The following is a 25717-nucleotide window of genomic DNA, read 5'->3' as shown; positions in this document are numbered from 1 at the left end:
GCCTTAACTTCATTTTGGCCTTCACTGCACGTTCATTCTCCCCTGGGACAAAATGGCATTCAGTTTATTTCCAGGCCTAATTTAAGCTGAGTGGGCAAACTAGTACATTTGGGAGGCCAGAAAGCGGTTGGAGGATGGATGGCGGCTCAGAGATTGAGGCTGAATCCTGACAAGACAAGTACTGTTTTGGGGGGACAGGGGGAGGGCGGGTGTGGAGGACTCCCTAGTCCTGAATGGGGTAACTGTGCCCCTGAAAGACCAGGTGTGCAGCCTGGGCCTCATTTTGGACTCACAGCTGTCCATGGAGGCGCAGGTTAATTCTGTGTCTAGGGCAGCTGTTTATCAGCTCCATCTGGTATGCAGACTGAGAACCTACCTGCCTGCAGACTGTCTCGCCAGAGTGGTGCATGCTCTGCTTATCTCCCGCTTGGACTACTGCAATGCACCCTACGTGGGGCTACCTTTGAAGGTGACCCAGAAACTACAACTAATCCAGAATGTGGCAGCTAGACTGGTAACTGGAAGTGGCTGCCAAGACCATATACAGTGGTGCCCCGCAAGACGAGCGCCTCGCAAGACGGAAAATCCGCTAGACGAAAGGGTTTTCCGTTTTGGAGGCGCTTCGCAAAACGAATTTCCCTATGGGCTTGCTTCGCAAGACGAAAATGTCTTGCAAGTTCCTGCGGGGTTTTTTCCCTTCCCCCCCCCTTTTCCTAAGCCGCTAAGCCGCTTATCAGCTGATCCGCTGATAAGCCGCTTAACAGCTGATCGCTAAAAGCCGCTAAACCGCTAATAGCGCTAATCCGCTAAGCTGTCAATGGGCTTGCTTCGCAAGACGAAAAAACCGCTATACGAAGAGCCTCACGGAACAGATTAATTTCGTCTTGCGAGGCACCACTGTAACACCGATCCTGAAAGACCTACACTGGCTCCCAGTATGTTTCAGAGCACAATTCAAAGTGTTAGTGCTGACCTTTAAAGCCCTAAATGGCCTCAGCCCGGTGTACCTGAAGGAGCGTCCCCATTGTTCATCCCAGACACTGAGGTCCTCCTCCGAGGCCCTTCTGGTGGTTCCCTCACTGTGAGAAGTGAAGTTACAGGGAACCAGGCAGCGGACCTTCTCGGTAGTGGCGCCTGCCCTGTGGAATGCCCTGCCACCGGATGTCAAGGAAATAAACAACGCTCTGACTTTTAGAAGAAATCTGAATGCAGCCCTGTTTAGGGAAGCTTTTAATATTTGATGAATTATTGTATTTTAATATTTGCTGGAAGCCACCTCGGGTCATTGGAGAAACCCAGCCAGATGGGCAGGGTATAAATAAATTATTATTATTATTATTATTATTATTATTATTATTATTATGAGCTGAATGGTGGGACTCCATGGAAATAATCCATGTTTCTTCTTCCTTTCCAGACCCTCCCCCCCCAGGCTTCAGGATGTTCTTCACCTGTGGCCCCAATGAGGCCATGGTTGTCTCAGGTGAGTTCTACACTTTCTCTTCCTCCCTCTTACCAAAGAGGTGGGTCCGCTTGGGACCTGCAACAAAATGTTGCAACATGGAACATGCCTCTTCAGTGTTCCAGCTGTGGCTTCTTTCAGGATATACCATTCCTCTCCCTCCAATGCTCATTATTGCATGGCAAATGAGGACACTCCATCTTCGCTAAAGAGGGTTTTTTGGGAATTTCTTGTCTCCTTGGATTTCTTTTCCCTACTTGATTTCTCCCCCCACCTCCCTATTTCTGCTCTATGTGGGCTTCCTTGAGCTTATAACAGCCTTTTAAAATGATTTATTCACAACCTTTTAATTGAGTTAATCTGTTTATATTCTGCTGCTCCCATTACATTTTGATTTCTTTTCGGTACTCTTTTGTTTTGTAGGCTGGCCTGTAAGTGGTCAAAATGCGGGCAGGATATTAAATAAGACAAAATACTGCATGAGGAAGGTTAGCGGGCTGCGTGCGTCTGCATTTAGGTCTCTTTTTCTCTTCTTTTAAACTGTATATACTCCCACTGGTAAAGGTAATAATAGGTGTAATAGGTCCCACTATTATATTATTTCATGCCACCCCAATCTCAGAGCAGTACGAGATTCCGGGAGTTCCAGAGTTCATGTTTCCTTTCAGACGAGGCGCCGCAGAAACTCTGGTTCCTTTATTATCTATATTTTCTTTACACATATATACCACCTCAGCCTATGATGGAGGGGTTCACAGCATCAAGACCCCCAAAGCGATCTTGTTTCTCCCATATCTGCAGCTTTGGATTCAGACGGAAATCAAACATTGCGCTCTGCCTCTTTGCCAACCTGCGTCCTTCTCAGTATCTTAAGAGCTGGAGGAGGGGCCCTACCCATTTCTCTTCTGGCACAGAGGTCTCTTTCCTTTGTTCTCTTGATGGCACATCACCAAGGCGATTGCCTGGACACAGGAAGCAAGCCTGTCCTGTATTTTAGCACTTGCTGGGTCCAGGGGTTTGAATGGGTCTGGCGTCCACAAACTCATAAAGGTATACAGTCATACCTCGGGTTGAATATGCTTCAGGATGAGCGCTTTCAGGTTGCGCTCTGCGGCGACCCGGAAGTAACGGAGCGCATTACTTCCGGGTTTCGCCACTCGCGCATGCGCAGACGCTCAAAATGGCGTCACGCGCAGACACAGACTGCGTTCGCTTCAGGATGCGAACGGGATCCGTTCCGGAGCCCCATTCGCATCCTGAGGTACCACTGTATAAGAATTATATAACCTTCAAATTCTATTCAATGCAAGGTTAAAAGCCCAGCTTTTTTTGTTGGGCTTTAAGAGGCTGACGGGCTAAGTTGTTTTCATGATGTTGGAATTCATGCAGCTTGTGAGAATTATTTATGTACTTCTGTTTGTTATGTGCCGCGTTTTTTTATATTGCTTTTGTAAGTCCACCCTGCTGTCTTTCTTGGTGATGGGCGGTGTTGAAACCTCTTAAACAAAAAAGTCAATGTGAATACCACAGAAATTTACAAACCCCTGTTCCTGGAAACCTCTGGAGAGGAAAGTGCTGCCACACTTGCTTCCTGCTTCCTGGCTTCCCCCAGGCCACTTTGAGAACAGGATGCTGTCCTAGATGGGCCTTTGGCCTGATCCCACAGGCTCTGCTTATATCCTTAAGTATCGTTCCCTAGAAGACCCCCCAGAAAAGCCCTCTCCCTTTTGCGCATCTCATCCCCGTTATGGGAAAAGCTTCTTACAGGGGCAGTGATTCTGTCAACTTGTTTACAGAAGGTACCGTATTTCAAAACAGGGTGTAGTTCTGCCCTTCCATCCATTCACCCCAGAATCATTTTGGGGCTTGGGTTCCCGCCCCCCCCCTTCCATTTTTCCAACCACCCTGCTTAGGGTTTTCCAGGGAATCATATTGTGCATCCATTCCTTTGCAATTTTCATTTGCTGTTTGACAGTGAAACCGTCTCCCTCGGGAGGCTGTGGACTCTCCTTCCTTGGAGGTTTCTAAGCAGAGGTTGGACGGCCGTCTTGTCATGGATGCTTTAGCTGAGATTCCTGCATTGCAGGGGCTTGGACTAGATGACCCTCAAGGTCCCTTCCAGCTCTACAATTCTATGATTCTCTCTCTCTTCTCTTCTCTGCCCCTGATCATAAACAAGCCGGGTTGTTGTTGTTTTGGAAGTGCAGTGGTACCTTGGTTCTCAAACTCATAGAATCATAGAATCATAGAGTTGGAAGAGACCACAAGGGCCACTGAGTCCAACCCCCTGCCAAGCAGGAAACACCATCAGAGCACTCCTGACATATGGTTGTCAAGCCTCTGCTTAAAGACCTCCAAAGAAGGAGACTCCACCACACACCTTGGCAGCAAATTCCACTGTCGAACAGCTCTTACTGTCAGGAAGTTCTTCCTAATGTTTAGGTGGAATCTTCTTTCTTGTAGTTTGGAACCATTGCTCCGTGTCCGCTTCTCTGGAGCAGCAGAAAACAACCTTTCTCCCTCCTCTATGTGACATCCTTTTATATATTTGAACATGGCTATCATATCACCCCTTAACCTCCTCTTCTGCAGGCTAAACATGCCCAGCTCCCTTAGCCGTTCCTCAGAAGGCATCGTTTCCAGGCCTTTGACCATTTTGGTTGCCCTCCTCTGGACACGTTCCAGTTTGTCAGTGTCCTTCTTGAACTGTGGTGCCCAGAACTGGACACAGTACTCCAGGTGAGGTCTGACCAGAGCAGAATACAGTGGCACTATTACTTCCCTTGATCTAGATGCTATACTCCTATTGATGCAGCCCAGAATTGCATTGGCTTTTTTAGCTGCCGCGTCACACTGTTGGCTCATGTCAAGTTTGTGGTCAACCAAGACTCCTAGATCCTTTTCACATGTACTGCTCTCAAACCAGGTGTCACCCATCTTGTATTTGTGCCTCAATCTCTTACGGATCTCGGTTCCAAAACCAAAGCCTTCCAAACCAAGGCACTCTTTCCCATAGAAAGTACAGTGGTACCACGGGTTAAGAACTTAATTTGTTCCAGAGGTCCGTTCTTAACCTGAAACTGTTCTTAACCTGAGGTACCACTTTAGCTAATGGGGCCTCTAGCTGCTGCCGTGCTACCCGAGCACGATTTCTGTTCTCATCCTGAAGCAAAGTTGTTAACCTGAGGTACTATTTCTGGGTTAGCAGAGTCTGTAACCTGAAGCGTATGTAACCTGAAGCATATGTAACCCAAGGTACCACTGTAATGCAAAACGGATTAATCCGTTCCAGACTTTTAAAAACAACCCTTAAAACAGCAATTTAACATGAATTCTACTATCTAACGAGACCATTGATCTATAAAATGAAAACAATAATCAATGTACTGCAGTCACACAATCATTAAGTCGGTAGCTGAACTGGGTTCCACACAGTCACAAAAACAAAACAAAAAAGAGCCTCAAAAACAAAAATGCAAAATAAGTAGCAAAAACAGACAGACCTGAGCGTAACACTCAAAATGGAAGTGTGGCACTCAAATCGGAAGCGTAACACTCAAAACGGAGCACATTCAGCTTCTGAAAAAAGTTCACAAACTGGAACACTTACTCCCGGTTTTGCAGTGTTTGGGTTTCAAGCTGTTTGAGTACCAAGGTGTTTGAGAACCAAAGTACCACTGTAGGCCCCTTCAGTGATTTTGGTGTGTTGCATTAAGGTGCTTCAATTCAACCTTTTTCTCTCAGGTTTCTGCCGCAGTCCCCCTGTCATGATAGCTGGAGGACGTGTGTTTGTGATTCCATGTATTCAACAGATCCAGAGGTGAGTTCTTCTGGGGCAGCACCCCTAGGAGGGATGAGGGGGCTTTGGCAAGGCTGCTGAAGGCTAGCTAATGTGAACATAATCCTGTCCTACCTGGATCTTGAGTCCTTTCTCTGAGGGACACCAGTAAGGCCTCATCTGCTCCATACATTCAAAGCACTACCATGCACTAAAAGATACAAAAGGTAAAGGACCCCTGGACAGTTAAGTCCAGTCAAAGGCGACTGTGAGGTTGTGGCGCTCCTCTCACTTTCAGGCTGAGGGAACCACCGTTTGTCCACAGACAGCTTTCCAAGTCATGTGGCCAGCAGGACTAAACCGCTTCTGGTGCAATGGGACACTGTGACAAAAGTCAGAATGCACAGAAACGCCGTTTACCTTCCTGCCGCAGCAGTACCTATTTATCTACTTGCGCTGGTGTGCTTTCGAACTGCTAGATTGGCAGGAGCTGGGACAGAGCAACGGGAACTCACCTTGTTGCGGGGATTCAAACCACCGACCTTCCGATTGGCAAGCCCAAGAGGCTCAGTGGTTTAGACCACAGCGCCACCTGCATCCCTTACCATGCACTAGACCTGGCTGAGTGCAAGTCTCCCCAGTCAGAGTCAGATAGCCCCAATATTGCAACACAGTGGCTTTTGTTTACTCCGCTCCTGCACGCTGTAGTTTCTTTCACCAAAAATATGCACTTAGAAGCGGCATCTTTTGAGTTTCTGTTGAGGGCTAGAAACAAGCTCTCCTCCACACACACCCTGCTCAGACAAAAACAAATTCAATTCACAAATCCAAACGTCACTCTGCCTGTTAGATTGTGCACTGAATTCTTGTGCTTAAAAGAGCGCCAGAAAAATGAAAACTCCTGCTTGTAAAGAGATGTGTTGTTCAGTCACAGCTTGGGCAAGATTTAGATCTAAGCCAGGATTGGGCCTCCTGCCAAGGAATTCTGGGAAGAATGCAGTTTGCCTAGAAAAAATGGCAGGGGAAAAAGTCAGAACAGCCCAAGGAAGTCTTTTGACTTGGATCTATGATGGCATAGTGGTTAGAGTACTGGAATAGGACCTGGGAGAACTGTGTTCAAATCCCCACTGGGCCATAAATCTCACTTGGTGACTTTGGATGAATCACATGCTCGCTCGTTCGCTCTCGTCTTAACCCACATCACCGGGTTGTAGTGAGGTGTTTGTGCTGAATCCATCAATCCATCCATCCCTGGTTTCTACAATCGGGACAAAACCTGGCAATTAGAGATCACACTAGACAAGAGTTTCAAAAAGCATGGGGGAAATGCAGAGAATATGTCACAAAACAGTGCCCTAAAATACATACCTGGACTTGTTTCGATTAATGTCTGCAGGAGACTTTGTGGATATTTAAGTTATAATTAGAAAAATCTTAATAACTATTCGTAAACGGTTTATAAGAAGTAAATAAGGAGGCCAGATCTAGGATAAAGGAAGTCTTTTATTTGGTTGTTTGTTTGTATTGTTGTATGTTATGCTCATTGTATGTGACGTTCACATTTAATGAGGGTGGATTTGTGTATTGGGGGGTGGGGGGGGTTATGTTATGTTGTAAATAAAATTCCAATTTAAAAAAATACAAACCTGTGAAAGTGAAGGACAGTCAGTAAAAGAGGCCTTTGAATTGAGCAAGGAATGGAAGTGCCATGTTGTGCCGCATTGACAGTGTCAACAATATATATCTGACTGGCAACCTTAGGCCCAGGGAGAGCCAGGGTGATGTGGTTAGACTACAACTCCCAGAAGCCCTGGCTGGTGTGGCCAATACACAGGGGCTGTGGGAGTTGTAGTCTAGCAACATTTGGAGGTCGCCATATTGACTCCCTTTGGCTTGGGCTTCTCAGGACAACTTCAACTGGAGTCCAGGTCACCACTGAGAAGTACATGGGTGTATGTGTCTTTCTGTTCCTTATTCACCCTCTCCTGCCCCTTCCCGTTGCCTGCAGGATCTCACTGAATACTCTGACCCTGAATGTGAAGAGTGAAAAAGTATACACCCGACATGGGGTCCCCATCTCCGTCACCGGCATTGCCCAGGTATTAATAATAATAATTTATTATTTATACCCCGCCCATCTGGCTGGGTGTCCCCAGCCACTCTGGGCGGCTTCCAACAAAACACTAAAATACAATAACCTATTAAACATTAAAAGCTTCCCTAAACAGGGCTGCCTTCAGATGTCTTCTAAAAGTTTGGTAGTTATTTTTCTCTTTGACATCTGGTGGGAGGGTGTTCCACAGGGTGGGCGCCACCACCGAGAAGGCCCTCTGCCTGGTTCCCTGTAACTTGGCTTCTCGCAGTGAGGGAACCGCCAGAAGGCCCTCGGCACTGGACCCCAGTGTCTGGGGAGAATGATGGAGGTGGAGAGGCTCCTTCAGGTAACAATTTCCCAGCATGCTTCCCCACCCCCCTTTTAATTAGAGCATTTCCTTGAGGGGGCATCTGCTGAGAGGAAGGGGGCATGTGCTGGCAGTGGCCTGGACTGAATCAAAATGTGGGTGGGCCACCTTTTCGGGACAGCTCCCTTCTGTTTTGATTCTGTCACAAACATGCACCATTTTTCCTGCAGGAACCTCGGCCAAGGGCCACATGAAATTCAGCTGAGGGCCGCAGGTTACCCACCCCTGTTCTGTGGAAAAGGCAATTTCTGATTTCCTCCATTGGAACAATTTTATATTCCTCTTATAATAATAATTATTATTATTTCTACCCTGCCCATCTGGCTTGGTTTCCCCAGCCACAGATCTGGCCACCCCCCACAGGGGATCCATTTAATTTCCTTTCTCTTTCTCCTCTTTCCAAAATTTGCCTCAGCTCTTCCCCTGGCTCTCACAATATTGGCGACGGGAGTGGGAGGATTCGAAGTTTAGCATTACAGCCTGGGACCCAAATACTTGCAAAACCACACTTCTTCCATAATAATAACAATAATAATAACTTTTATTTATACCCCACTCTCCCCGGCCAGAGCCGGGCTCAGGGCAGCTAACACCAATAAAATTACAGTAAAAACATAATAGGGGGAAAAACCAATTTAAACCAAATTAAAATACAGGTTAAAATGCAATTTAAAATGCAGCCTTATTTTAACAGTAGACCATAGATCAAAACCAAGGCCTGCAGTCTGTATTTTAAGAACTGTGTTGCTTTCTGGGGGGGGGGGGTTCATTTGCCTTTGTTGCAAACCAGCCTGTGGCTTGCGAAAGGGGGCAGTGTATAATCATCTAAATAAATGCTAGAGTACGAAGCCGGCCTTGTGCTGATGTTCGCTGAATTAAATTAAATTAAACTTAATGGCTAGCAAAAAGCACGATGTTCTGAGTTACAGCAGCTCCCTGCTTGCAGAAATTCCAGAAACGGCTCTTCTTCTTAAAGGGAAAATGTCTCCAATCTGATGATTACCTAAAACAGGATGTGAGAGTTGTTAGGAAACGGGGGGGGGGGGGGGCATCCTTTCTCTTTCTCAGCTTTCTTCTCATTCCGCCCCACCTCCCACCCCCAACATAGGTGAAAATCCAGGGACAGAACAAGGAGATGCTGGCAGCTGCTTGCCAGATGTTCCTGGGCAAATCAGAGCTCGAGATTGCCCAGATTGCTTTGGAAACGCTAGAGGGGCACCAGAGAGCCATCATGGCCCACATGACTGTAGAGGTGAGCTCTGCTAGAATATGTTCAATCTTTGCTGCCCTCTGCTGGAAGGGATGAGTTTGGGTCACTGTGTATACATAATGCTGCCCCCTGCTGGGAAATGTGTGTTGTTGTTGTTTAGTTACCGTATTTTTCGCTCTATAGGACGCACCGGACAATAGGACGCACCTTGTTTTAGAGGGGGGGAACAAGAAAAAAAAATTCTCCCCCTCTCTGCCCAGCGCCCCTTCAGCGAAGCGGCAGGAGGCGCTGCGCAGAGAGGGGGAGAATTTCCCCCCTCTAAAACAAGGTGCCGTTTAAGGTGCGTTCAGTCGCCTTCAGGCGGCTACCTTGGAAGCCTGGAGAGCGAGAGGGGTGGGTGCCCACCGACCCTTCTCGCTCTCCAGGCTTCAGGTTCCTTTCGACCTGCTCTTTGGGGCTGGCAGGGGGAAGCCCACCACCAGCCCCCAAGAGCAGGTCGGGGAGCAGGTAAAGGCACGCAGCGGAGAGGCTCCTGCCATAGTCACGTGTCACCTCTCCAGCCGGGAGAGGGTCACGGGGCTATGGCTTCTTCGCTCCATAGGACGCACACACATTTCCCCTTCATTTTTGAAGGGGAAAAAGTGCATCCTATAGAGCGAAAAATACGGTATTTAGTGTTCTCCGACTCTTCGTGACCCCATGAACCAGAGCACACTCTTCTCATGGCTACTGGTCCCAAAACCTCCTGGCAAATAGAAGGGGAAGAAATGGAGGCAGTGAGAGATTTTACTTTCTTGGGCTCCATGATCACTGCAGATGGTGACAGCAGCCACAAAATTAAAAGACACCTGCTCCTTGGGAGAAAGGCGATGGCAAACCTAGACAGCATCTTAAAAAGCAGAGACATCACCTTACCAACAAAGGTCCGTATAGTTAAAGCTATGGTTTTCCTAGTAGTGATGTATGGAAGTGAGAGCTGGACCATAAAGAAGGCTGATCGCCGAAGAATTGATGCTTTTGAATTATGGTGTTGGAGGAGACTCTTGAAAGTCCCATGGACTGCAAGAAGATCAAACTTCTCAATTTTTAAGGAAATCAGCCCTGAGTGCTCACTGGAAGGACAGATCCTGAAGCTGAGGCTCCAAGACTTTGGCCACCTCATGAGAAGAGAAGACTCCCTGGAAAAGACCCTGATGTTGGGAAAGATGGAGGGCACAAGGAGAAGGGGACGACAGAGGATAAGATGGTTGGACAGTGTTCTCAAAGCTACGAGCATGAGTTTGACCAAACTGCGGGAGGCAGTGGAAGAGAGGAGTGCCCAGCGTGCTCTGGTCCATGGGGTTACGAAGAGTCAGACACAACTAAACGACTAAACAACATTATTATTATTATTATTATTATTATTATTATTATTATTATTATATCCCGGCCAAGACCGGGCTCAGAGTGGCTAACATCATAAAAACAATACAATATGCATAAAAACAAACATCAGTTAATTAAAATACATCTTAAAATTACAGTGGTACCTCGGGTTACAGACGCTTCAGGTTACAGACTCCGCTAACCCAGAAGTAGTACCTCGGGTTAAGAACTTTACCTCAGGATGAGAACAGAAATTGAGTGGAGGCGGCAGCGGGAGGCCCCATTAGCTTAAGTGGTACCTCAGGTTAAGAACAGTTTCAGGTTAAGAACGGACCTCTGGGACGAATTAAGTTCTTAACCTGAGGTACCACTGTAACTCAGACAAGTTAAAATCTGGGCAGGTGGCAATTATCAGGTTGGAACTGAGAGTGGTTATAGGAAGTGACCAAGTTCTGGAAGTCTGAAATAAATTGACACTGTTGGGGTGGAAAGGTGGGCAAGCCTAGGACTCGATCCCTGTTCCTGGCTGCTTTTTTCTCTGGGTATAATACCCTCTGCTGTCTCTGTTCGCCCACCAGGAAATATACAAGGACCGGCAGAAGTTCTCCGAGCAGGTCTTCAAAGTTGCCTCCTCTGACCTGGTCAACATGGGGATCAGTGTGGTCAGCTACACCCTCAAAGACATACACGATGACCAGGTAAGAAAACAGGAAGCGGCCTTCTACCAATTCGGATTTACCGGTACACCCAGAGCTCAGTAAAGTCTCTGCATTGAAAGTAGCAGCTTTCTGGAGCTTCAGGTGGGATTTTTCCCCAGCCCTACCCAGAGACTGAACCTGGGATTTTCTGCAAGCAAGGTAGACCCTCTACCTCTGAGCTTTGGCCACTTCTGCATGAAGGTAACAGCTCTCTCTCCCAGTGTTTTGTCCCTCTAGGAACTAGCTTTAGGTATATCAATATAAAAAGGGACGCGGGTGGCGCTGTGGGTTAAACCACAGAGCCTAGGACTTGCTGATCAGAATAATAATAATAAAAAAAATTTTTATTTATATCCCGCCCTCCCCAGCCGAAGCCGGGCTCAGGGCGGCTAACAATAATCAAATAATCAAACAATCAAATAATCACACATTCTAAAAAATATTTCATTATAAAAATTAATTAAAATCAAATTAATGGCAACCGATTAAGCAAGATTCTGTGCAGGTTGCCAGAGGAGGGAGTCAGGCTGCGCCCTGACCAAAGGCCTGGCGGTTCGAATCCCCGCAACAGGGTGAGCTCCCATTGCTCGGTCCCTGCTCCTGCCAACCTAGCAGTTCGAAAGCACGTCAAAGTGCAACTAGATAAATAGGTACCGCTCCGGCAGGAAGGTAAACGGCGTTTCCATGCGCTGCTCTGGTTCGCCAGAAGCGGCTTAGTCATGCTGGCCACATGACCCGGAAGCTGTACGCCGGCTCCCTCGGCCAATAAAGCAAGATGAGCACTGCAACTCCAGAGTCAGTCACGACTGGACCTAATGGTCAGGGGTCCCTTTACCTTTACCTTTATATCAATATAATTTCAGGGGCTTTGGTCCCTTTCCGTAAAGTGACTAGGGTTAGAATTCCATTGGCGAAGTCAGTGAACAATAAAAACCTTAACATAGTTCTTTTGTTTGTGAATATGGAACATTTCCCAAAGCTGTAATGCACCAACGCAGAACAAGAGAAGATAGGATTTATAAAGTGCACTAAAATAGTACTTTTCCTGATATCCACTTCATCAGAGGCACTGGTGAAACAAAACAATGCTCTCTATCTCCTCTGTGCTTTGTTGCAAAATGTTACTTGCTTTTGCTTTATTTATTTTTATTGCATATATAATCCTGTCCTTCCTCCCAAAGGAGCCCAGGGTAGCATCCAGGGTAGTGTTAGAAACTGAGATGATAATAATATAATAATAATTTATAATTTATACCACACCCATCTGGCTGAGTTTCCCAGATATGAAAGCTAGGAGCTAAATGGAACCTTAAACCTGGTTATGGGCGCAACGATAGAATGTCTCGGCACACTTTTTTATCACAAGAATACAAAGCTTAAAAATGAATGAACTGCAGTTAGAATATTATGTTCATTTTTCACATGGTTTATTCCTTCCCCTGCTTACCGCCCTAATATTCTTAAGAGGGTCTCTTCTCCAGTCTTCAGAGAGTAGCTGGAAGTAGGGAGGCAGAAAAGGGTCCTTCTTTCCACCCATTCTGTAGTTTAAATTGGAAATCTTAGGCGCAGCATTGCACCCAGAGCTCAGAAACTGCTCACGCGAATTCAATTCCCTGTCGCAAAATGCGCCTGGAGCAATGGGAGTTTTGAACACCGCACCCAGGGTTTTACTGGCTGTTCCTTCTTCTCTTGTTATTATTACATACCAGGATGAAAATAGCATTAAAATAAAAAGTTCAAGTGGTAATCAGTATATTGCAAATTCCAGTGTCGAAGACACCTTGGTATATTTGCACTTCTTGGCCATAATATTAACCCCTTCTCTTGTACAACTGTAGGATTATCTTCACTCTCTGGGGAAAGCTCGGACAGCTCAGGTGCAGAAGGATGCCAGGATTGGAGAAGCTGAAGCTAAGAGGGATGCTGGTATCAAGGTGAGCTCTGGGACCAGGCCCCTAGAGTGAACTATCCTCTCCTGCTAATCTTGGTCCCATCGTTCTGCCCGGACACTGAGGTTCAGCGCCGAGGGCCTTCTGGCAGTTCCCTCGCTGCGAGAAGCAAAGCTATAGGGAACCAGGCAGAGGGCCTTCTCGGTAGTGGCACCCGCCCTGTGGAACGCCCTCCCATCAGATGTCAAAGAGATAAACAGCTATCTGACATTAAGAAGACATCAGGGAAGTTTTTAATGTGTGATATTTTAATGTATTTTTAATCTTTGTTAGGAGCCAATAAGAGTGGCTGGGGAAACCCAGCCAGATGGGCGGGGTACAAATAATTTAAAATCATTGTTGTTGTTGTAATTATTGTTGTTTTTGTTGTTGTTTTTGTTGTAATTATTGTTGTTGTTGTTATATTTTAGGACTTTCTCTTTTTTACTCTGGAGATGCCCATCAGAAAGTAGGAAAGTGGCTGTATGAGATTGGCTGTATCTCATGCACTGTGGAATGCGCTTCCCCCTTGCCATATTTGAACCACCACCTGTTAGCTGCTTCACACATCTTGTGAAGCCTTTGGGTGGGATTTTCCTCTCCCATCCCCAGAGAAAAATTCCAGGGGTGTACAGTGAAATGAAAGGGGAGGAAAGTCTCAGCCCAGTATACCTGAAGGAGCGTCTCCACCCCCACTGTTCAGCCAGGACACTGAGGTCCAGCTCCGAGGGCCTTCTGGCGGCTCCCTGGCTGTGAGAAGCAAAGTTACATGAAACAAGGCAGACGGCCTTCTCGGTGGTGGCGCCTGCCCTGTGGAACGCCCTTCCGTCAAATGTCAAATAAATAAACAACTATCTGACTTTTAGAAGACATCTGGAGGCAGCCCTGTATAGGGAAGTTTTCAATGCTTGATGTTTACTATTGTTTTATATATGCTGTAAGCCGCCCAAAGTGGCTGGGGAAACCCAGCCAGATGGGCTGGGTTTAAATTATAAGATTCTTATTCTTATTACTCCATTGCGCAAGCGGAAGTCCTTCTTCAGGGCTCCTTATGTGAATCCTGCACATATTTTTTCCTCTGGGTTTTCCTTAACTCATAAGATTGTTCCTTTTTATTTCTGAATTCCCATTTTTTTATAATACTGGAGCTTTTTCCTCTTGCATTATTTCTTCAGTGTTATTTTTGGATACCACTTCAACAATTTTAAAAAAAACAACATTATGATACGATAATCTTTAATAATAATAATAATAATAATTTATTATTTACCCTGCCCGTCTGGCTGGGCTTCCCCAGCCACTCTGGGCGGCTTCCAACAAAGATCAAAAATACATTAAAATGTCACACATTAAAAACTTCCCTGAACAGGATGGTGCTTTAGAAACACTTTAAGTAAATCGCCAGAGAAGCATCACCCCTTGTTGCCCTTCCCAGCCGCCGTGGGGGAGCTGAGATATTTACAAAGGCACTCCTCCAACGTTATGCCTCCCCCCCCCCTCTCTCTCTCTCTCTCACACACACACACCAATCACTCACCTAAACAAGTACAGTGGTCCCTTGGTTCTCAAACTTAATCCGTTCCGGGAGTTGGTTCGACTCCGGAAACCATTTGAAAACCAAGGCATGGCTTCCAATTGGCCGCAGGAGCTTCCTGGACTCAAACTGAAGCTGCGTCGGATATTTGGTTCCCGAAAAGCGTTTGGTTTGCAAACCGGAACACTTAATTCCGGGTTTGCGGCGTTCGGGAGCCAAAACGTATGAGTACCAAGGCATTCGAGAACCAAGGCGTGACTGTATTTATGTGTGTTTTAAAATGTGAGTTGGCCGTACGGCACTTGCACTGCACTTTGAATTGTGCAGCTGTTTGGAGCTTGGGAGTTTTTAAATCAGGCAAATAGGAGAGTGGGGAAAAGGGCTGAGATCTCCCGCCTGGTGATGTTGTCAGGGACCGCTCAGGTTTGCCTCGCAATAACTTTTCTCTCGTCACTATTCCTGTTGGGAATTCGGCACCTGAGGCCTCTCTCCTCCAGGCAGAAGGTCAGAGTTTTCCCAAGGTGGGCCTCACCCCCATTTAAAAGATTCCTAGCATTTTATTAAGGGACGCAGGTGGCGCTGTGGGTTAAACCACAGAGCCTAGGGCTTGCCGATCAGAAGGTCGCCATTTCGAATCCCCGCGACAGGGTGAGCTCCCGTTGCTCAGTCCCTGCTCCTGTCAACCTAGCAGTTTGAAAGCACGTCAAAGTGCAAGTAGATAAATAGGTACCGCTTTGGCGGGAAGGTAAACGTCGTTTCCGTGCGCTGCTCTGGTTTGCCAGAAGCGGCTTAGTCATGCTGGCCACATGACCCAGAAGCTGTACGCCGGCTCCCTCGGCCAATAAAGCGAGATGAGCGCCGCAACCCCAGAGTCGGCCACAACTGGACCTAATGGTCAGGGGTCCCTTTACCTTTACCTAGCATTTTATTTGCTGTTACTGTTTTGTTAAAGGTGAGCCATTTTTTTCTGGGCGGGGGTGTGTGTGTGTGTATGTGTGTTCCCTTTCCTTGCCATCTTCGGAAAAAATCCAGTTGCCTCTTTCTGTGCCCAAACCATCTAAGTGGAGGGTCCGAAACGGATAATTAAACCTGGATCATGTGCTCTGTCCCTGAGCTGTCGCCCCCTTTCCATCTGCAGGAAGCAAAGGCCAAGCAGGAGAAATTGTCTGCTCAGTACTTGAGCGAAACAGAAATGGCCAAAGCCCAGCGGGACTACGAGCTGAAGAAAGCCACTTACGATTACGAAGTGAACACGCGGAAAGCAGAATCTGACCTGGCCTATCAGCTCCAGGTGAGGCAAGCTTTAGTTATGGAAGGCGATGGGCAGAGGAAGGGGAAATAAGTCACAGGAGCAGCGTGGATTAAAAATCAATGTTTTTTTTAGAAATTGGATTTTAAAAATTTAAATTAGATTTTTTTTATTTATTTAAATCGGATTCTTAAAATAAAATGCTTCTGGAGAGAAAATCTTTCTAAAGATAGTTTTCTATTTAAATTACATTATAGTCCAAAGGCTATTCATCAGGAAATAAGGATTTGTTTTAAGTTTTTCATGTGTGCTAAAACTCAAGTCTGGTTATTGTTTTTGTTTTGTTTAACCACATCAGTTAACAAACATGGACATATATGCTATACAGTGGTACCTCTGAATACGCACACCTCTGGTTGCGTATCCTTCAAGTTGCAAACGTGGCCAACCTGGAAGTATTTTTCCGGGTTTCGCCACATGCGCATTTGCAGAAGCGCTCTACCGCGCCGCGCGCATACGCAGAAGCAGTTCCTCCAGTTGCGGAAACCTCAGGATCTGGCCAGAGCTCCGGAATGGATCCCGTCCGCAACCGGTACCACTGTAATGTTATTGTTTTAGTTAAATAAATTGTTTAAAATTGTTATTAAGGAAATGATTATTTTTCTCCCTCCAATAAAGTACAGCAGAAAAGTTGTCCAAATATAAACAGTTAACTTATTAAACCTCACATAATTTCATAATTATCTGTCTATGTTTTTCTAACAGTATAACCAAATCAGTAATTTTTGATATAACTGTAAAAAGTACAGTACTCTGAAATTTTATTATTCCAGAAATGGACTGAAAAAGGCTGCCCTCCCCTTCTTTGCTGATCTCCCAAATCTCAACATTTTCCTTTGCCAAGAAAGATCCTGCCTAAATGCCCTTTTCCTTGCCTTCCATTTGTTCTGTTTTTGTAGGAATGTTATTGGCGCAGCCACCTCTTTAGGTTTGTGATGTTTGTGACTGAAAACATACAGAATTAACAGTTAGTGAAAACAATCCATTTTTTAAATTTGATATTTATTCAGAAATACAGTATGCAGAAATACATACCCATTACAAAATATCTATTTCTAACATACTGAGATAAAAACAGCTACTTAATCTGGAAAAGAGCAAAGTCAGAAGGGAGAAAACACAAGAGAGAGATCTAAAGAAGGAGAAAGCAACAGAGAAGGAAAAGAAAGAAAAATCTGAAGAAAGATAGAGGAGGAGAAATTTTTTCAAGCTGACTTGTTTCCACCAAATGCAGTTAAGAGTACAGTGGTACCTCGGGTTAAGAACTTAATTCGTTCTGGAGGTCCGTTCTTAACCTGAAACTATTCTTAACCTGAAGCACAACTTTAGCTAATGGGGCCTCCCACTACTGCTGCGCCGGCACCGCACAGTTTCTGTTCTCATCCTGAGGTAAAGTTCTTAACCCAAGGTACTATTTCTGGGTTAGCGGAGTCTGTAACCTGAAGTGTCTGTAACCTGAGGCGTCTGTAACCTGAGGTACCACTGTAACCACTTCCTCCTGTCACGCTGCTCCCCCCCCCCCCGGAAAACCACTCTCTAGTGCTCAGTCGGAGCAAACAGCAACTTGGGTTTTCTCCCAGATTGCCATTTGCTCCAATTTAAAACTAAAGAGCAGGTTTTCCCTGGGAAAGGAGGGGGACCAGGAGAAAACAGCTTGACAGCTTGGAGCCATGTCTAGAAAGCATGGGTCAAGCAGAAAACTGCTCAGACCATCCTGGGACAAGCAGAATGGTTCAAACTCTGAACTTGTCCTCACATCCACAACAGGTCAAGGGAGTGTGCTAGCCCAAGGGAACGGTAGGCTCACTCTTGGCATGCTAAACTGTAGTTTCCTGCTTCTGTAGTTCCTGCTTCCTCCAGATTCCAAGGCACTGCCTGCTTGACCAAACCCCGCAAGCTGCTCCCTGACCCGGAGCCTCTCCCTCCTGTCTCTCTTCCATGCTCTGCAGGTAGCCAAGACGAAGCAAAAGATTGAGGAAGAAAAAATGCAGGTGCTGGTGGTGGAGCGAGCCCAGCAGATTCAGATACAGGAGCAGGAGATGATCCGCAAGGAGCGCGAGCTGGAGGCGAAGGTCAAGAAGCCCGCCGAGGCAGAGCGCTTCCGGCTGGAGAAACTGGCGGAGGCCGAGAGGTACAGGCAGCGTTCGAAGGCCCAAAGGAGGGCTCCTGGGAGGAGTTGGGCGCAGGGATACCGAAGCAGGATTGTCAAAACCACCACATTAGCTCCCAGTACGTTTCCAATTGAAAGTGTCGGTGCTGACCTTTAAAGCCCTAAATGGCCTTGGCCCAGTATACCTGAAGAAGTGTTTCCACCTCCATCGTTCTGCCTGGACACTGAGGTCCAGCTCTGAGGGCCTTCTGGCGGTTCCCTCACTGCGAGAAGCCAAGTTACAGGGAAGCAGGCAGAGGGCCTTCTCGATAGTGGCACCCGCCCTGTGGAACGCCCTCCCATCAGATGTCAAGGAAATAAACAACTACCAGACTTTTAGAAGGCACCTGAAGGCAGCCTTGTTTAGGGAAGATTTTAATGTTTGAAGATTTATCTTTTTAATACAGTGGTGCCCCGCAAGACGAATTCCTCGCAAGACGGAAAACCCGCTAGACGAAAGGGTTTTCCGTTTTGGAGGTGCTTCGCAAAACGAATTTCCTATGGGCTTGCTTTGCAAGATGAAAATGTCTTGCGAGTTCCTGCGGGTTTTTTCCCTCCCCCCCCCCTTTTTCTAAGCCGCTAAGCCGCTTATCAGCTGATCCGCTAAGCCGCTAATAGTGCTAAGCCGCTAATGGGCTTGCTTTGCAAGACGAAAAAACCGCAAGGCGAAGAGACTATCGGAGCAGATTATTTCGTCTTGCAAGGCACCACTGTATTCTGTTGGGAGCCACCCAGAGTGGCTGGGGAAACCCAGCCAGATGGGCGGGGTATGTATATATGTATGCATTTTTAAAGAAAGCTGTAGAACAAACTAAGGCCCGGGGGCCGGATCTGGCCCAATCGCCTTCTCAATCCGGCCCGCAGATGGTCCGGAATCAGCATGTTTTTACATGAGTAGAATGTGTGCTTTTATTTAAAATGCATCTCTGGCTTATTTGTGGGGCATAGGAATTCGTTCATATTTTCCCCCAGAATATAGTCCAGCCCCCCACAAGGTCTGAGGGACAGTGGACCGGCCCCCTGCTGAAAAGGTTTGCTGACCTCTGCTGTAGCGCAAATCAGCCTACAAGGTCTCCCAACCTTTGCAGATGTGGGATGGACACTGGAGGAAGGAGATAGTTTGTCTGTGCCCAAGCAAATGTTTGTACAGTCATACCTCGTGTTGCGTCCGCTTCATGTTGCGTCTTTTCGCGTTACGTCCCGCGGCAACCTGGAAGCACCGGAATGGGTTACTTCCAGGTTTCGCTGCTTGTGCATGCGCAGAAGCACCAAATCGCGCCTAGGCAGACGCAACACTACAAGTTGCCAGCATTTCACGTTACGGACGGGCCTCCGGGATGGATCCCGTCCATAACAGAAGGTACCACTGTACCTCGGGTTACATATGCTTTAGGTTACATACGCTTCAGGTTACACACTCCGCTAACCCAGAAATAGTGCTTCAGGTTAAGAACTTTGCTTCAGGATAAGAACAGAAATCGGGCTCTGGCGGCAGCAGGAGCCCCCATTAGCTAAAGTGGTACCTCAGGTTAAGAACAGTTTCAGGTTAAGAACGGACCTCCGGAATGAATTAAGTACTTAACCCGAGGTACCACTGTATATTCTTTCTACACAAAGCCCTTTGGCCAGGACATCACTTTGGCCCAGGTGAGGCCATAAGTGGCAAATGCCCAAATATTACAGATAGCTCCCCTTTTCTGGGCTCAGAGCCCAGCACCCCAGTCCCACAGATAAGCATAACATCAAAACAAGCCAATTAGACTATATCAGAGCAGCAAATATAATCATTTATGAGCTCATTTCTGCAACAACTACCAATCTATTGACGGTATGCAGTTTGTTTCCAACTCACTTGTGAGAACAAAGAGCTCACGGTTACTATGACTACCAATTAATTGTGGGTTTATCTTGACTACCAAAATGGTGCTTCCGGAACAGTTCACCTTGGGTTCAACGCAGGGCGTGCTCCTCTCATCTTTTCCTGTGCAAAGGCTGCCGAAGCGTCTGTTTTTTCCAGACGCTAAAATAGGTGCAGAAGCCCCCTGGAGATATAGATGGCACTGGACAGTATCATTTGCACAGAAATAATGCATATTTTTCATTTCCATGGAAGTCGGTGTTGCACTACAGTGATGGTTCTGTCAGAGTGAGGTTTTCAGCTTCCCCCTCTGCTTCTTCTGCTGTTCTGGGGGTTTTCCAGACCCTCCCCAGGTCACTTTTGTTGGGGGTACAGGGTGGAAATCTGCCCCATTGCACTCATGGGAACCCTTGCCCTGGGCTTCAGCTAGCTGGGCTTCTTAGCACATTGTATTATTTATCTAATGATATTAAAAGAGCAGTTTTCAGCAATTACAAAATGCACAGTGAAAATGTACAGCTCAGTCACTGTCATTTACAAATGTGTATCAATATTTGTATACATATAAACTTGGGGGTGTTTTTGTTGTTGTTTTGTAAAAAGCCCCCTCAGGATTATTTTTTTTTTTTAATTTAAATATTAATTTACAGCCTAGTCATAATTCAGAGCAGGGAGAACTGCATTTCTCTCCCCCCCCCGCACCCCCGTACCCATTCTTCTCCCCAGACAAGTAAACTGTTCCTTTTCCTGAGATTTGCAATTAGTTTTCTGCCAAATTATGCAGAAAACACAAAAATCCTTACATGCATGTGCACACACACAATTCTATACAGATATATATATATAGAGAGAGAGATATTAAGGTATGGTATGCTGATATGCATATGGGACGCAGGTGGCGCTGTGGGTTAAAGCCTCAGCGCCTAGGACTTGCCGATCGAAAGGTCGGCGGTTCGAATCCCTGCGGCGGAGTGCGCTCCCGCTGCTCGGTCCCAGCGCCTGCCAACCTAGCAGTTCGAAAGCACCTCCGGGTGCAAGTAGATAAATAGGGACCGCTTACCAGCGGGAAGGTAAACGGCGTTTCCGTGTGCGGCTCTGGCTCTGGCTCTGGCCAGAGCAGCGATGTCACGCTGGCCACGTGACCGGGAAGTGTCTCCGGACAGCGCTGGCCCCTGGCCTCTTAAGTGAGATGGGCGCACAACCCCAGAGTCTGTCAAGACTGGCCCGTACGGGCAGGGGTACCTTTACCTTTACCTTTATGCTGATATGCTATGAACCGTCCTAAGATCTTTGGATGAAGGGTGGTATAATAATAATAATAATAATAATAATAATAATAATAATAATAATAATAATGTGTTCCCACACCCTGAGCTTCCTATATCCTTGACCCTCCTGGTTTCAACCTCCGTTTTGTGAGGCAAAAAGGTTGCGGATAAGACCCCCCCCCCCTTTTTTGGCTGTGGGGAGCAGGGGGCAGCCATGAAGACCCTCCTTCTTTCTTCTCCAACAGGACACAGCTGATCATGCAGGCGGAGGCTGAAGCAGAGGCCATCCGGGTGAGTGTGTGTCCGCGTTCCCCCGCGTTGTGGGAGGACTGTTTCCAGGCAGGAGGGATGGAAGCCAACTCCTGGTCCTTTTTGCTCCTCGTCTTCAGGTGAAGGGTGAGGCTGAGGCCTTCGCTATTGAGGCCAAGGCCCGGGCTGATGCCCAGCAGATGTCCAAGAAGGCAGAGGCCTTCCAGCAGTACCAGGAAGTAGCCATGGTGGACATGCTTCTGGAGAAGATTCCGGAGGTGAGTCCCCGCTCTCTCAATAAGTGGACACTATACCTCAAACAAATACGGGAGGTGTCAGTAATGGCAGCAGCACAGAGAGCAAACCTGGTCCAGAGGGTGGTTTTAATAACCTGTTTGCCGTTTCTTGTATAATTCCGTTTTTTATCATTCCTTCTGGTAAAAAAATGTATTTGGACCATGTTTATACATCATATATTTTATTTATACCCCGCCCTCCCCAGCCAAGACCGGGCTCAGGGTGGCTAACACCAGGTATAAAAACAATTGATTAAAATACAACTTAAAAACAAGATAACAATACAACATTAAAATGCAGCCTCATTTCAGTAGAAACTCAAATCAAAAACTTTTTGGGGATGAAAACTATATATATAGTTACAGATAGGTAGCCGTGTTGGTCTGCCGTAGTCAAAGCAAAATAAAAAAATTCCCTCCAGTAGCTCCTTAGAGACCAGCTAAGTTTGTTCTTGGTATGAGCTTTCGTCTGAAGAAGTGTGCATGCACACGAAAGCTCATATCAACAACAAACTTAGTTGGTCTCTAAGGTGCTACTGGAAGGAATTTTTTATTATATATATCTGCTGACCAATCAGATGTTCTTAGCCAGTACTTTTTTATTATTATCAGTTAATCAACTAAACGTCACAGCATTCTAGAACTTAGATGTTTGTTTTTGTTCTTGATTCTGTTCAGAGGCTCGTGATTCTGGCAGAGCTGTCCAGTTTTGTGCCAGTTACCGGATTCTCTGCCAAATGTGAGAGAGAGAGAAAGAAAAATATAAATATACAGAGAGAGATACGCATACACATACATACATACAAACAAACACATGTGAATGTGCATACAGTCGTACCTTGGAAGTCGAACAGAATCCGTTCCAGAAGTCTATTCGACTTCCAAAACCAAATTGTGGCTCCTGATTGGCTACAGGAAGCTCCTGCAGCCAATCAGAAGCCGCGGAAGCCCAATGGGACATTCAGGTTCCAAAAGAACGTTTGCAAACCGGAACAATCACTTCTGGGTTTGCGACGTTCGGGAGCCGAAACGTCCCGAGTTCCAGAGCATTCGGGATCCAAGCTACGACTGTATTCTACTGTTTCCTTCTGCCGATAGATGGCCGACGAGATCAGCAAGCCCCTGACTTCGGTGAAGAAGATCACCATGGTATCGAGCGGACCCGGGGACATGGGGGCTGCCAAGATAACTGGGGAGGTGCTGGAAATCATGAGCAGGCTGCCTGACACCGTGGAGAAACTCACTGGCGTTAGCATCTCTCAGGTACCAAGCCAGAGCTGCTAGGTCCTTAACGGGGGGGCTGGTTCCCCCTCTCCCCCCCCCCAGGAGGGTAGGTGGCAGGGTGGCAGAGAGTGGGCGGAGCCAGAGTCAACGGTGGGCGGAGCCAACTCCTTCTGGTTTTGTTCCCCATCTTCCTCCCTCCCTGCTGAATTCTACCTAGGCAATGCTGAGGAGGAGGAAGGAGACAGCAAAACACATCTTGGGCAGTTTTTAAGTGGGGAGGCAGGCAGGTGGCTGAGTGAGGCAGTGCCCCATTTGCCCTAACAGACCACTGATTCTTAGATGAGGGCAAGGGGGAGAGAAGACTTATCTGGTGCTTTGGTCACTGGCAATTTTGCAGCGGGAAGGTGTTTTGAAGCACCAGCAAGGGGAGACAGCAAGGGGAACCCCAACACCAGCAAGGGGAACCTGGGAGCCATATTCTGCGGAAGGAGGAAAGATTGTGGGGTTGGGAGTTTTTGAATCGCAGCTCCTCTATTATCCAAGGAGAGAGTGGGATTTGAGGAACCTCGGGTGCTTTTGCTTACCTCCCCTTTTCCTACGGTGTAGTCTTAATCCGTCGCACTTTGTCTTTTCCGTCTTACCAGCAGATGAATCAGCAGAAGCCAAGGCGGATGAACTGAATGCAGAAGACTTGCGGAGGGGGAGGGAGAGGGGGAAATCCTTCCTCGTCATCTTGTATGTGTCCATATATAGAGTTCTTCCCCATCCTGAGCCCTCCTGTAATCGCCAAACCTTTAATGGACTCGACTGTTGCATGTTGGCCAACAATCCTTGAAACTGCTGAGGTCTGTCACCCTTGCTGTCTCCCAGTGTACCTTGTCAGCACCCTGGCACCCATTACCGCTTGTCACGCCACGCTTCTGTTGCGCTCGTTCCCCCACCAACTGCACCGTTGACGCCACTTCTGTGCTTTGTTGCCTGAGCTCGTTGGGTCACCATGTACTTCCTGCAAGTGACCTCTCTTGGAGAATTTAAGGAAGGATCTGCTGCTGGAATTACTGGGGAGGCAGCAAGGAGAAATCTGGGAGGAAGGGGAATCCAAGGCCTGCCCTTTAGAGGTTGGTTGGTTCCTGGGTGCTTTGCCAACAAGGACTTGTAAGAGTTTTGAGTTTATGTAAGGTGGGTCCAGTGGATGTTCTAAGGAACTGCCTTCTGCGAGTGGAGACGTTTTAGAGGGTCAGTCCTACACTACTGGCTGATGCGTAAAGAACGGGCGTGGACACAGTTCTTGCGAGCTCCATAGACCTAAAACCACTTATATTTTTCTGTGTATGTATGCCCACGCTAATTCAGCCCCTTCTCCCTTTGTGCCATAGTTCTTGGGCATGGCTGAGATGCCCCCCACTTGGCAAAATTCAAATAATCTTGCTCCCTTTTGTTGTTGTTTTTATACTTTTTTTAAAACACACACGTACTATCTCACTTTTTCAAGGGGCATGTGTTTACGGCCGCTCTGCACTAAGCCACAAGTATACGAAGCCAAAGGCATGTTCCACACTGCATTTGGCACAGTGGGCAGGTGGCCAAACGCTGTTCTGGTAGGTGCGTATTAACAGAGACAAGATGTGTAATGAATGCATATTTATTCCCCCCCCCCCCCTTTAAAATCAACATCTGATTGTGCCTTATATCTGTGTTAGCTTCTGGAACAATCCTACGTTGCCACCAGTCCCGTGGCTGGAATAGGAGGCGGGTGCATGCATGGGCTTGTGGGATACACAATCAAGATGACAGGTGGTGCTATCCTTTTACAAGTTTGGATTCTGGGCCAAGAGGGTTATATGGTACTTGCAGAAACCTGGCTGTGGCTTTGGCCTAGCCTTTCCCCTTGACATGCTAGTTTTCTGCATGCAGGGAGCTTTCCTGAAGGAGAGCATTCCAACGCAGTGGGACATGGAGATTGCACCACATGGTTCGCCTGTTGCGTTCAGATCTGCCTTGGCAACCCTTGCTGTGAGGATGGCTCCGAGGATGGCTGCCAAAACAGAGACAATCGGCTCTTGCTTCATTCAGGATGGGTAACCCCAATAAAGGACCATTTAAAGAGCTCCCCCGCCCACCCACTTTTCTGCTGCCAGACTCTGGTCTTGTCCTTACATTTCAGCTGTTTTGAGCCATGTCTGAGCTGTGAGTAGCCAGACTCCGCTGTGTCGCCTTTGCCCTCTGACCTCGTGCCGCAAATCATGTTCCCTTGCCTGCCGCTCACTCCCAAGATGAAGCACGCTTGATTGTAGGTGGAGCACACCTGACCCTGTACCTAACGGAGAAGCCGCTTGTTTGTGCCTATCCCACCTCTTGCCCTGCTTGCTGTGTAGTAAGGCCTCAGCACGGTGCCTTGTCTAACTCTTTGCCAAGGAGAAAGAGTTGCCCCCATCGTCCTTTCTGCCACCAAGATCCTCCGCTTATAATAAAAGCCAAGATTACTGCCTGTGCCTGCCTCCCTCCCTCTCTCTCTCTCTCTCTCTCTCTCTCTCTCTCTCTCTCTCTCTGTGTGTGTGTGTGTGTGTGTGTTTAGCCCACCCTGGCTGGGCTTTTTCTTCCTCCCTGCCTTCTAAAATGTTTTGAGCACCTCAAAATGCGTCCAGAGCCAGAGGCGGAGTTAGCTGCTGTGCACCTGGGGGCGGGGCTAGCTGCCTGCGGGGGCAGGGCTGGTGTCCTAGGGGGGCGCTGCCCGCAGCGAGCGTCCCGGGGGTGGCGGCGATGTCACCCCCCTCAGGGTTGACACCTGGTGCGGACAGTACCCACCACACCCCCTTCCTCCACCAATGTCGATAGCACCTCAAAACGTGTCCAGCGGTCTCTCTTTCCCAGCCAATCTTACTGAAAAACTTTTAGTCTGCCTCCCAAAATGCTTTTGATTGTTTTTC

The 25717-nt window shown here is 47.3% G+C and overlaps 1 protein-coding gene across 2 annotated transcripts; it reads left to right on the top strand.

Annotated features, from left to right (window-relative positions):
* Nucleotides 1-1338: 1338 nt before the first annotated feature.
* FLOT1 (flotillin 1) lies at nt 1339-25278 on the top strand. 2 transcript variants are annotated; one of them, XM_079963689.1, is made up of 12 exons: nt 1339-1483; nt 5207-5282; nt 7249-7339; nt 8811-8954; nt 10856-10975; nt 12814-12909; nt 15576-15728; nt 17696-17877; nt 21267-21312; nt 21411-21548; nt 22665-22829; nt 23438-25278. In XM_079963689.1, exons 1-12 carry the CDS (start codon nt 1384-1386, stop codon nt 23468-23470), a joined length of 1344 nt encoding a protein of 447 aa, XP_079819815.1. In that variant the 5' UTR covers nt 1339-1383; the 3' UTR covers nt 23471-25278. The 2 variants fall into 2 exon arrangements, with proteins under 2 accessions (XP_079819815.1, XP_079819814.1); XM_079963688.1 differs by having other exon boundaries at nt 23435-25278.
* Nucleotides 25279-25717: the final 439 nt, after the last annotated feature.

The sequence above is a fragment of the Podarcis cretensis genome (genome assembly GCF_951804945.1).
Source record: "Podarcis cretensis genome assembly, chromosome: 2".
Classification (NCBI taxonomy): Eukaryota; Metazoa; Chordata; class Lepidosauria; order Squamata; family Lacertidae; genus Podarcis; species Podarcis cretensis.
Note: the sequence above shows the minus strand (reverse complement) of the source record. Positions and strands in the feature narration are given on the sequence as shown.